Genomic DNA, 14,084 nt, shown 5'->3' on the forward strand with positions numbered 1-14,084 from the left:
ATATTTCCCCAGGGTTATAACCATCTCTTCTAAGTTAGCAGTTCATTTATTATACATTATTCAGAATAAAATACTGATTATAGCATTAACAATAATACATTGTTTTTATGGAAGACGCTGGAAACTTTTGGCTAGGCAGCTTGCATTCATGCATTCCCATTTTTATTTAATTTAACACATTTACTTCATCCACCGTCACCTCATCATGATGTGTGCCTGGTGCACACAAAAAACATACAGCACCAAATAAAAATGCAGAACACGATGGCTGTACCCTGGTTTAGAAGACAACATCCAATTTAATTTTAACATTCTGCATAATGCAAAGCATAATGTAAAGTATTTGATAAAATAACCCTCTTAGTTAAAACCCTGACTGCACCATGTGAAGGGAGTGTGGTATTGCTCATTGAAGTTTGAGAGAGGCAATGCAATTGTATCAGACACAGGCATTTAGGGCCAGTCATTCTGCTGGATGTATATATTACTCACTGTCATGATATCTAAGCATTTCCCTTAAAACCAATATAGTTTCTTTATGACTAGGAACGAGATATAGCTTTTGATAAAATTGAAGGCTGAACCTTAAGTGTGAAGCCAATAGGAGACTTAATAATGCACCTAATATGAGCAAGCTCAGCTGACATAATCTTGACCCATGTGACTATTCAAATGTCTTTTTTTTTTTCTTCTTGGAGTTAAATGAACTGATGTTAAATGCCTCTTGACAGCATGTTTTTTTTCTTTTTTTCTGTGACTAAGTGGAATCTGTCTAACTGCAGAAGAGGTTTTCTCTAAAAATGAGGGCGAGTAAAGTTGTTCTTTGAAAAACTAAAATCATGATAATCCTTGGGATGGTTTTGGTATGTTCAAAATGTATTCCCCTTAATAACTGTGAATGAACCACTTGAAAAATATTTTCATTTCAAATTGCTTTCAATTCAAAATAAAATCTATAATGTAACCATTATGGGGGGTACATTGCACTGATCCACACCAGCTGTCTGATTAATACTATTTGCTTAAGTGGAAAATAATATCTCCAGAGACAACAATCTAACTTAATAGCCACATTTGAACCATTATTGTATTAGCAGTGGTTTGAGATGTATGCAAGTATCTGTGTACAGTATATGCATACGTACATAAATTATGTCTGTGTATGTTTGACAGCATGCATAGATACGTGAGTGTAGGTGCACATGTGTAGATACAGTAGGCATGCAGAAGTGTTGCATTATTCATATTTGAATTGCTGCACATACAAGCCTACACATGCAAATCAATTATAGGGTTTCCAACTTTATAAGGACCCAGGATTGTTCATTAAGTAGAAACCTTTGATGATAAATATTTAAATTGCCTGGGAAATTCCCTTTTTAAACCATCATGTGCTGTGACCTACATAACAATGTAGAACAAACACACACACACACACACCAGGGGGCACAGGGCAGGTTATGCAATACATACTTGTCTCCTTTGCTTCTTGCAATGCCGATTAGCTTCTCAATTCCACCTGCATCTCGTAAGGCCTTGGCGTTTTCCATGTTTTTAGTTATGACCTCATGCAGAGCACAGCAGATGGCAGTTACGGTGTCGTCCGACATGGTCTTGTTGGCTGTGCTGTTGCCGCTGCTGTTGTTTCCTCCAGGTAGACGATGGACCAGGTCACGCATAGCGTACTTGCCTTTAGAGTTTAGAGAGTGGTGGCAGAGCAAGCAGCAGAGAAGGAGACAAAGCAGACAAAGGGCATGCTCATGTTAGTTCTTGTGTTATCATGAAAAGTCTCAAATTTGCCCTTGAACAGTGAAGACCAGCCACATGGTGATTTGTACTCAAGGTAGCTATACACTTTTAAAATGCTGGACTGCTTTGAATGGTAATTGTGTTGTTGTGTGACTGTCATGATTTTAGTGTGCAGTAATGAAGTGCCAGGACCCTGTTTTTTCAGCAACATGTTGTTTAACTGCGGAAGCACTGCACAACAAAAAGAAGAAAGTCAAAAACAAACAAACAAACAAACAAAAAAACTAAACAGGGGGGGGCAACATATTCCTGTTAGGAAAAAATATTCTATATATACATAATAATTAGCATGAACAACCACCCAACAACTATTAAATATGTCAAGGTGTTTTACTATTGAAGAGAATGGTACATGGAATATAAAAAAAAAAAAAAAAAATTATGTGCATCGCTACCTGAAGCACGTTGAAGAACATTTTACTAAACTATTTACAATCTCCATGATTTGAGCCTGAAATCACTTCACCACACATCAAACTAAGAATCCCCCAATGCCATAACATCAAAATGAGGAGAAAACAGAAGGTACATTATTGTTATTTTTTAAAACAATTTTAAAGCAATAAAAACAGTCAATGATAAGAGGAATTACTTCTAAACATGTGTGCGATATGGAAAGGAGAATCACCCTTCTGGGTCCATTAAGCACCCTCAGATTCACCTTGGGAAGCCAATCCACTTCAGTGCAGTGATAAACTAATAATAATGCCCATTTCTTAAAATGTTCTCATGGAAGAATGATAATAATAATAATAATAATAATAATAATAATAATAATAATAATAATAATAATAATAATGGAAAACACAGGCTCATAACAATTTAATAAACTCTGTATTTGAAATTTACAGGGCTACGAACGATACTTGTCTAAATTGGACTTTTATGTCCAACAGAAAATGAAAACGAAATTAAACAACTGATCAAAGGCAAAGCCGTAATAGAAAATGTTCAGTATGTTTACATGCAAACAAAAGCAAAATCTAATTGTATTGCTCCACTGATTATTTTAGATTTTTGTTTTCACTTGGTTCTATTTAGCATCTGTCAACATACATTAAACACTATACTGGATACACATGTTCTTGTATATTAATAAGCAGTGCTCCATACATTTCAAGGACATGAATACCGATTGTTTCTTTGTCCTCTTATGTTGGTTTATGGTCATATTTCCCTTGTTCCATGAAATATGATTCAATAGTCCAAACTGAATGTCACTTGTATGATGACTGTAATTTACACGTAAAGCAGTTTTTCTTTTAGAGGTGACACAGGTTAAGTAAAGTTACATAATCCAGAAAGAGTGGGTAACCTTTGTGCACGTGTGAAAATAAATTGGACCTGATGCACCTTAGATGCGCTGAATAAATGGACCGCTAAGGCTTAATTTACTTTCTCCATTATGTAAAGAAGGATTTTGCTGTAGATGTACCATCTCTGCAGGGCATGTGTGTATTTACCCGACATACTTGATGGTAAATCTAGAAAAGAAAAATCACATGACTTGGTCCCGGATGGCACAGACAGATTTACATGGGTTTTAGGCAATATGATAGACAAGTTTCAAACTGTAGAGGGTATTGCACCATTATTTCAACAGAGATTTGGTTGGGGCTGGATTGGACAGGTTTTACTGCACATCCCTTTAACATAAATTGATTTTTAACCAAATATACGTAGAAGCCAGTAGAAAAAGAAGGACCGGTTTTGGCAGAGTATGTTTTCAAGGTTATGTGCATACAGTGACTATTGATTGCAAAAAAAAAAAAGTCATCTATCACAATTAACAGTATGCAATCAGGGCTTTAATAGAGCACAATTTGTAACTGTGTATGTGTACAGGCATCATCTTATTGTATTTCTTAAGTCAAACTGTACTCACCTACTTATACAGGAACTTTGCTCGGCGATCCTTGAGGGCAGCAAATTTCTCAATGGTTCGCTTTTTGAATTCTCGATCAGCAATTTCTCAATTGACAGCATGGCCAATGCGTTGACAATGTTTTAATTCTCTTCAGTGTGGAGAAATATCTTTCATATTCTGCAGATGTCATCGATGTTGTAATAAGTATGCTCAATAATGTCACAATGTCACAGTCTCAGAAAATGTGTCCTGCAGGTTGTTTTCAGTAAATAAACTGTAGCGTGCCACAGCCCCACTAGCCAAACAAAATTCTGGTTTCTCATAAATGACAGTTCTGTTTGCAGCTTTCCTCTGTCCAGCACTGGATATGCCTGTACCGTCTCGGCCAATGCTTCTACTGGAAAACATTTACTGTGCCTTTCAAATAATTCACTTTGCAACAACTTGGCACTCACAAGATGTTTTATGAAAGCAAAACGTTCCTTGGCATTGACGATTATTATGTCTGACACTGCTCAAGCAATTTTCTCGTTTCCAGCCATGTCAGCGCTTCGCCTGGACGACTCAGACAGTGGAGGCAGTTTAGATATCAGATTGATAACCGAGTCTTGCACTTTGCCGATGACAAATGTGGTGGTATTTTTTTCAACATACACTGTGTCAATATCTCGCTTCTGGAGCTGGCTGTACAACATGTATGGGGCATGATTTCATGAAAAAGAAAAAGAAACTCCCTGTCGTCTAGCATTCTTGTGAATCCTCTGGCTTCGCGAATAGCAATGGACTCAAAATCCCCAGAAGTCTCGATCATTTTAAAACACTCGACAAGGTCAAGTCAGTGCTTTTATATTACGTTACAGTGCGAGTGTCGCTGCCCCTCTTGGGAGCCTCCTTCCCACTATGGCACCCAGAACGTAGTACGTTTGGGGGAATGTGAGAAGAAAGCGAGAAAACCAGACAAATCGGAAAAGAAAACCCTCACCTGGGAGATTTTCGTTACAGCTTGCTGCATAATTAGATTGAGTTGATGCGCATAGCAGTGGACGTAATGCGCATTTTTGTATTTGTCCTGCACTTTTGTTCGGACCGCCACCCCCCCAGCAGTTTCACCCTGCATTATACTGGCACCATCGTAGCTTTAGCTATCACCTTTTCCTTGTCCGGTTGTTCAGGGAAAACCACGTCTAGTTGTTCGAGCACTGCATTGGTAATTGAGTCTGCACAGGAATTGTGTAGCTGACTAAAACTATAAAACCTTTCCACGACTTTGCCGCTTCCATCAATATACTGCTACGCCAGCACTGACTGGCACTTTGTTGATAGATCAGTGGTGTCGCCAGCTGCACAATGAACTCCCTGGTCACATCAAGCATAAAGCACCACAAACCGCACACAGTCAATAAGTTTCGACAGGATGTATCTGTTTTTATCAACTTCTGCATTGTGTTTTTTATTCCTACACGGTAGCTGTTGTCTAATTGTGTAGCTATATTTACACTCCCTAGCATAGCAAGTTTAATCGCACTGTCCAAGTGAGATTTGCATGATTCGTGTTTTTTAATCCTTTTGGAAAGATGCTTCAAGTCACTCACTCCTGTTGTCCAAGCGATATCCTCTCCAAATAGTAAACACGGGAAGCAGAATTTCTAGTGCTACTACCACAGAGCCACTTCTTTTTCTCGTACCACGACTTTGAAAACTTCAAAAAACACTCCTTACCCCTGTATTTTGCAGGTTGCTGAAGTGTCAGATCAGGCTAATTAGGTCCTAATCTTTTCAGTTTCAGATTCTCTTCAAAACTCATTCCTAGGAATGGATTTGTCAATAATTTCTCAACACTATTAATTTCCGACATTTTTTTTTTATCCGTCAACAACCACGCCTTCTCAGACTGGATATACCCGCAAAACGCTGGGTGCGTTCACGAGACGCAGACTTTGCTAAGTCTGCGCAGATTCTGCAAAGATTCTGAAAATTCATTGGCTACTAGCTCCGATTCTGTGCAGAATCTGCGCAGAATGGCGAAAGTCTGCGTGGCGTGAACGCACCCATTGCGCTTGGACGAGTGATAACACGCCCCACTAGGCACTGAACATGTGAGCATTGTTGTTCAATACAGAGCTCAGAAACCACTGCTGCGCATGTGCTACAGGGGCAGCAGTGGACTCGCCCCACAGAGCAGTGAACATTGAGTACCTTTGCCTTAAAACGGTGAGGAAATTGCTGCTGCGCATGTGCTACAGGGGCAGCAGGGGAAGCCGCCCCAATGCTCATATGCGGTGGCAGCAGCAGCGATCCCGTAACAATATTATATAAAATAGGTAACGATACAGTGACCTCTGCTGCTGTCCATGGTCAGGACAAAATAATAAATTACTTAAAGCATTATTTATTGAATTAAAACTGGTGGGGCGGTGCCCCAATGCCCTCTATACACCAGCCGCGTCTGACAATGCAACAATTCAATCATCAGAAGAGACCCGGGTTCAGGAGGAGATTTAGTCGCTGATAGATACTCAAGGCCACATGCAACCGTGGGTGAAGAGCATTCACGGAAAACATAAATATCACAGCCTTGAAGCAAGACTAACAAGCAAGCATGTAAGATATCTTACCCATCAAGGCTATCTGTCCTGTTCATGTGGAAATCCCATTAGACATTACTGCCCTTTTCATTAAATAGTCAATCTTAATGGGTTAAAGATCTATGAGTGTTATGGTATTGAAATAAAGGTGTGCAGGTACATATGCAATGTTTATTTAGCCTAGAACAAAGAAGAATTAGGGGATACTTGACTGAAGTCTTTACAATCCTAAAATGAGTTGACTAAGTTAACCCTAACCAATACTTTAAGCACAGCACAGAAAACAGGACCAGAGAACACAGTTGGAAATTAGATTGGATTACCTAGCTATGTTGTTGATGCTGAATCTTTGGGATCCTTTATGTCCCAAGATGACAGTTGAGATCAATCAACTACCAGGAACTTGACGAGCATTAATAGGCTGAATGGCCTCCTATCTCGGAAATGTTCTAATGTTCTTTTTCAAATTTGGGGAGTGTTTGTGAATATATAGTCTTTGTTTGGGCACACAGAAATGAATATTGATTTAGGGGCATGTTTTTTTCAGATGTGATTACCTAGGAAACAATGACTTTATGTTAACTTAAAGTATGTGAACATATGTATGTGTAAATTAAACACATACAGTACACAATCTCGAAATGCAATGGCACTTATGTAAAGTACAATTTCTGAAAATACAGTACATGCCTATGCCTGAGAGAATTAGGTTGGTATCCCTCACCATCTTGTGGACGCACTGTAAAATTGGTTATGAATGTATATATATATATATATATATATATATATATATATATATATATATATATATATATATATATATATATATATATGGTACACGTATTTATAGTATTTCAAATAAATAATTAAAAGTCTGCAATTCTAAATGGTCTACATCTTTGAACATCTTCTTAGAGTATTATAATAAAGCTAATTATTACAAAATACCTCACTTTTGTAGCCCTGTTTAAAATCCTATCCTCATTCTCTGTGGAAATGATTTAATAAACTGCAAGCTAACAATCACCAATGCTGAATCCTCCCTGAAGACCCCCCCACCACCACTTCCATGCATGTTAATTTATCTGGGAGGAGAGCTCTCAAAGAGCTAATGATGGCTTATCTTAGAGGAGCTGACAAGAATTATTAAGTGAGGAAGGATGTCACCTGGAGGTCAACTGCCACTGGAAGCAGGGCTAAGGAGTTATATCTGTATCTTAAACAATATTTTAAAAAATAATAAATAAAAAGCTCTGAACATTCCTGACTGTAGAACTGTCATTTTTGAAAATCAAGTAATGGCCAGCATTGTTTTATCATGTTCAGAGATGGTAGGTGTGCTGTCTTCAAACGGTCATGCTGACTGAAGAGCAGATTATGCTGACTCAAGAGAATAGCAAACCTACAATATGTGTCTTCTCCATCAGGTTAAATAATTATTAACCAGACCCACTGCCTAGCATCCCATTTCAACTACAGTGCGGTGGTTTAGGAATGACCAATATGGTTCTGAAACTGACTGTATTATAATCCTAACCCCATCTGCAACAGTGGCAACTATTGAGTTTGTGAAATCTATACAAAACCACATTTTCGGAGGGGGCAGAAATTGCAGCTATACATCCTTGGTGATCATTTTCAAACCACCTCACCAAACCAATGAGCTTTTAGAGGCTGACACAGTGGTTGAAAAAGGCTTTTTTTTTTTTTTTTTACTAAAATACTGTAGTTATAGTTGCAAGCAAGGTAAATAATGATCTAAGCAAAGACAGCATTAGAGAATAATAAGGGATACAAATAATGGCATATGAAACAGGTAAGAAATGTAATACAAAAATGCAGATAATAAAATAAATCTCATTAACCATAAACAAAAATTAACCTTTTTAAATACTTGTTGGCCTGTATCAGTGAATAAACTAAAAAGTGCCCTATGAAGAGACCCAGAGACAGAAAGCTGCAGTTTAAGCACGTATACGCACGTTTATTTAACAAAACCAAACACAAAAACAGGAACAAAATAAACACGTCACAAGGGCCAAAATAAAAGGTTTAAACAAAAGCATACAGTAACTACGTGTAGGTTGGGCATTAGCCTTCCTACCACATTGAAACTCTCTACAAAAATCACCCCACTCCACTCCACTCCACTCCACTCCAATTAGCACCAATTACCTAATTGGGGAATGACCACACCTGTCATTGCTGGCAGGGACATATTTAACCCCATCCCTGCCAACCTTGCATTGCCACACACACACTATTTACAGCAGCAGGGCTTGTGCCTGGCCACATGCCCCTTAAAATAAAGTGTGACCTAGTTTTCAACTATCACTATGAAAGCATACAATGATGGTCAGCAATATAGTATTTTTATATGGGCTATGCCCTTCTACAGCTCCACAGCACTCCTCCTGTCTTTAAAATTTTCATAGCTGTGCCATGAAAAAAAAAAAAAAACCTTGCAGTTGTGCCAAGCATTCTGAATATCGTGTAATTACATTAGCTTGCTTACCAACCTAGTATTGCAAGATGTTACTGCTGATGTTGATAAAGGATAAATAATTTTAATTTGATTTTGGGAAAGTGCTGGGTCCTTGCAACTAAATGAACACAAAATAGATTTTCTATTGTCAGCATGAAGATTTGAATCTGTGCCAATGCACATTTTCACTACATAAGGGGGAAACTAACTGTACAGTATATCATAATATTTTCGTGCTTCATTTGGAAAAGAAAATATTATAATATATAGTAGTCATTTAGCAGTGGATGCTTTTAACTCACTACAGCACAGAAAAAAACACATTTATTTCACTGAAAAGGTACAAAAGGTTGAATAATATCATAAAACAGAAAAGGGTAAAACAAAGTTGTCACTGCATTTAAGATGTGGCCCTACTGGTATTTTGAACCAAGGGCAACTTTTTAGGCAGGAAAAAAATACTGTCCTGAACAATAAATTAACTGCTCCTTCCTGCAGCAAAGTTGTTTATTGCCTATTTTTAACTGGTACACTTGTCTTGTTCTCTGAAGTTGTTTAAAAAACATACATAACAGCAACGATTGACAGAGTTCATCTTTAAGCTCCTAATCAAATACAGAACATCTCAAAGATGAGAGGCCAACTGAAACCAGAGTGAAAAAGTATAGATAATAAATAATTGACAGATTTTGCAATGTATGATTTAGTAGTGAGTAGTATAGTGTAAAAAATATGTTTTAACCATTGAAAATGGAAGCCTATTTGTTGAATCATAAGATCATTTTTTTCTATATCCAAATACAAGTTATATTATATAACTACTTTACAGATAAACTAGGAGCTACTAGGAACTGGGCGAGCACTGATGGGCCATATGGCCTCCTCTCTCTTTTAATCTTTACTTCATTACTTCATAAAAGTAAAGATTAAAAGAATTATAAATCATGATGAGTAAATTGCTGCCTTGAAGCTATTTCAAGAGTGCCCTTTGTTATATAGAATATGTTCTTTTGAAAAAGCAAGAACAATTGGTTAGGAATTACAATACATTCCAAATGGCTTGCTTTTTTCTGTGGGCAATGTAATAATGTGTCAGCTGAATTACTGCCCACTAATATCTATATCAATTACTTTCTTTGACAGGAAATCAAAGCCTGAACCATTAAACCAGTGGTGGACACCATCCCGCACAGAGGCATTCTGTGGCCCGCAATACTTTTTTTTTTATATATATATATGTATAATTTTCCACAAAATAATTGTATTTAACAATTTTACAGAACAGCGCGTTTATTCATAATAACACCGATAAACACATCTACTTCCTTTCTCTGTTCAAATATACACACCTGCCTCTTCCTTAGCAATGGAGGCAGGGGCTAAACGGAGAACTCCCCATTGTGATTGGTTCATGCCGGAAGTTTGACTTTTACATTCAGGCCCGGACTGGCCATAGGGCAGTCCGGGCAAATGCCAAACTAATAAATATTTTGTACTACGAGCGAGTGTTGCGCTTTTGAACAGACTAGAATACAACTTTAATAGTAGGCTACTACAAGTTTGTCATAGGTTTAAATATGCAACAACGTAATCTACATTCTCTCTATTTCTCACACACACAGACGCGCACCCCTCCTCCTTGTATTTTGATTAAATGAGCAATACAAGCATACAGTAGCGGTTTGAAAGGGATATCGAATACGAGCGACTGTAGAAATTGATTGCCATGAGAGCACACACTACCACACACAGTATCTGCTTCAGAGTTAATAAGTTATAACAATTATTTACTTACCAGGTACCTGAAGTTGTAAAGCAATTTCCCTCCATCTTTGTTCCTTCAATGAGCGATCATGATAGGAAATGTCACTTATGTCAAAGAGACACGGGTGTTCCTGCCACATCTCCACCATCCTTTCCTCAATTTCTCCACACCTTGCGGGGCACAACCTTTCTCTTCGTCGCCACTGTTGCTAGCTTGTCCTATTGGCTACTGGCAGGATTCGTCAATAAATCGGCCCGTAGCCCCTCACACATTTCACAAATTGCTTTGTCGTGGACTAAAGTTTTTTGACACTGTGATAGAGAGAGAAAGGATCGATGCTGTAAACCTCCCTCCCAATTAGAAAGGGCGCTGTGTAAGGGGAAAGGTAAGCTGCCTCCTAGATCCGCCACCTCGGTGGTAGGTGGAAACCGGAAGGTGACCATATTAGGAGGGGCGCGTAGCTGCAAGTACTCAGGACGATTCCATTGCAGTCAGCTGCGGGGCAGCCCTCTATTGGAGAAATGATGGCGACGCGTTGACTGCAGGGAGGAGTTTGCTGGGCACAAAGGGGAAGCAGCTACGTCAGTACCTCCGCTTGCGCTGAGAAACTGAGCCACCAGCCGGAGCGTTGTGTTTTTTGGATTACATGTTGTTTGTTGTGTGTTTTCAGAGGCGGAGTAGGAGCGTGGGACTGCAGCCACAAAGCAAGTTCCATATCACAGAGCACTACCTTCCCTTCACCAACATCAGCACACCCCGTGTGGATTGCAGAGCACTCTCATGCACAGGACACTCGGGATTTCATTGTGGACACTTTCTGTTTGGGTTTTGTATTTTTGTTTTGTGTGTCAGCCAGCTGTGTTCCTCCCAAATACCATTGCTGGTAAAGGGGAGGTTTATTTCAATAAACACAGTCGTTTTGGGAGAAATACTGTTTTGGGACTGTTTATTTATTCAATACACCACTCGCATCCGTCACAGACACGTTAGAAATTTGTCGGGATGTCGTAAGAGCGTCAGGAGATCGCAGAAGCCACTATCGGGGCATCGTAGACCCTCTCACACTTACAGACAATTTTGTCCCCGACAACCTCATTTTGTCCCAGATTTTAAGAAATTAGTCGCCGACTCCTCAGCTCGTTGGCGATCAGCAAAAATCGTGCAGTGTAAGCCAGGCTTTAGTGTTAAAGTTGACTGTTAGTACGTTTCATTTAAATATCGTTGCATATTTCATTTGTATGAGTTATGGCTGAAATAAAAAAGCGAAAAATTGATAATGAACATAGGGAATTCACCAAAACTTGGACCGAAAAATACTGCTTTGTGGAAGCCCGAGGATTACATATCTGTTTAATTTGTAAGGGAACTGTTGCAGTGCCAAAGGAATTTAACGAGGCATTACAACACAAAGCATTCAAGTTTTAATGAGTACACGGGAGAACTGCGAAATCAGAAAATTGCATATCGACAGCTGTCTGCCCAGCAAGATGTCTTCCGAAAGGCGCAGAAAGAAACAAAGTGCCACAGAGGTAAGCTATGAAATAGCTTCATTAATTGCTAAGACATCTCGACCATTTACTGATGGGGATTTTGTGAAAGAACTGTCCTGCTGAAGCTCTGAACTTTCAACATGTCAGTTTGAATCGTATGACTGCAGCGGCGGGTGTCAGAACTGGGAGAAGACGTTTTGTGTCAATTGAATAATGTGGCAAAAAATTTTGTGTACTTTGTGGCAGTGGTCGAGACAACTGTTCATTCAGACACAGCTCAGATGGCAGTAGTTGTGTGTGGTTTGACAAATGAGTTTGAGGTTTATGAAGAATTTTTTGGATTGGCATCACTTCGTGGGCGAAACACGGGTATTGATCTGTTTAACAGTCTCTGAGATAAGCTTGAGAGTTTGGGTTTCGAATGGGCAAAACTGGCAGGCATTGCAACAGATGGTGCACCTTTGATGACCGGTGAGAGAAATAGAATGATCGCACATCTCAAGCAACATCTGGGTGATCGGGAGGAACAGATCCTCCAGTATCACTGTATCATTCACCAGCAAAATCTGTGTGCAAAAGATCTTGGCTTTGAGCATGTGATGCATTTTGTGGTCTCCACAGTGAACTTGATAAAATCTCGCAGACTCATCCACCGTCACTTTCAAATTTTTTTGAGGTGAAATTGAAGCTGATTATGGTGATCTGCTTTATCATACCGCAGTCCGGTGGCTCAGCAGAGGTAATGTTTTGAAAAGGTTTGTGGCGCTGCTGGCGGAGATCAAAGCTTTTTCTGACAGAGAAAGAAAGACCTGTAACCCCACTGGATGATGTAAAGTGGTTCTGTGATCTCGCTTTCCTTACCGACCTTACTGCCCATCTTAACAATGTGAATTTCCGGCTTCAAGGAAAGGAACAACTTCTTTCTGACCTCACCAACCAAATCACATTTGAAACTAAACTGTAGCTATTCCATATGCAAATGAAACAAGGTGGCCTCTCTCACTTTCCCACCTGCCAGCAGATGTTTTCTGATCATAACTGTGACTCTGTGCCCTATTTTGAAGTTGTGGAGAAGCTTCAGCGTTCATTTCAACAGCGATTCTCAGACTTTCGGAGGGATAAAGACAAACTGAAGTTGTTTGCTGACCCATTTTCATCTTATCCACAAGCTGCGGAATCAAGTATTCAACTTGAACTTAATCGACCTGAAGGAAATCTCTTCAATTTATACAATTGCATGGATTCTGAGAAATTTCCAAAAATGCGACAGAGGGCCCTGACGTTCGCTAGTCTGTTTGGAAGCACTTTCCTTTGTGAGCATGCCTTTTCAATACTTGGTCTCAATAAATCGAAACAGCACAATCGGATTTCTGACAATAATCTTCAAGCTGTTATGTGAATGGCAACATCAAAAATAAAGCCTGACATTCCTAAAGTGGTAATCCAGAAGCAGTGCAACATGTCCCATTAACAGAGCATCCAACTATAATAAGTAACGCCTTGCTTTGTTTAGTCAAGCTATTTATACATGCTGCTGTCAAACACCCACAGGTTCTCTGAAATGAAACTATAATTCCACAATGTTGTATTACATAAAAAATACCATGAATAATTGTATGTTGTTTTTGTAGAAAGCTTAAAATAAATTAACCCTTTAACAAACATTCATATTTTGATCTCCTGTGTTATACAACAAAACCATCTTTGACTGATTCTGAATAGAGTCATTCTAAAAATAAAAAAAACACATTACTGCATTAGTGGCCCTCAAAAGTGAGTTAAGTTTTCAATCTGGCCCAGCAAACAAAAAAGTTGTGCACCACTGCATTAAAAGAATGGGAATTACAGAGTAAAAGCCCAGATGGACCACGGAAATGATATTATAATCTCCAGGTTTTTCTTTTACATGTGTTTCCTAATTTAGAAAACAAAACTTTTGATCTGGGCCATAAATACTACAGAACATTAACAAACTGGCGTGTTGCAAGAAACATCATTAAAAAAATGGCATTGAAACAGTGACTATGGATGAGCTCAGTAGAACATCCACAATTCGACTCACTTTAGCCTCTCATACATTTTG

The 14,084-nt window shown here is 38.8% G+C and overlaps 1 protein-coding gene across 6 annotated transcripts in view; it reads right to left on the reverse strand.

Moving 5' to 3' along the window:
• ctnnd2a (catenin (cadherin-associated protein), delta 2a) overlaps window positions 1-14,084 on the reverse strand; it is a 326,927-nt gene that overhangs the window by 24,678 nt on the left and 288,165 nt on the right. For all 6 annotated transcript variants that reach the window (XM_059017244.1, XM_059017243.1, XM_059017247.1 and 3 more), the window contains one exon: window positions 1,474-1,690. In XM_059017244.1, the coding sequence (XP_058873227.1) occupies window positions 1,474-1,690 (217 nt within the window). The remainder of the gene's footprint in view (window positions 1-1,473; window positions 1,691-14,084) is intronic.

Source organism: Acipenser ruthenus, chromosome 3 (assembly GCF_902713425.1).
Source record: "Acipenser ruthenus chromosome 3, fAciRut3.2 maternal haplotype, whole genome shotgun sequence".
In the NCBI taxonomy this organism is placed as follows: Eukaryota; Metazoa; Chordata; class Actinopteri; order Acipenseriformes; family Acipenseridae; genus Acipenser; species Acipenser ruthenus.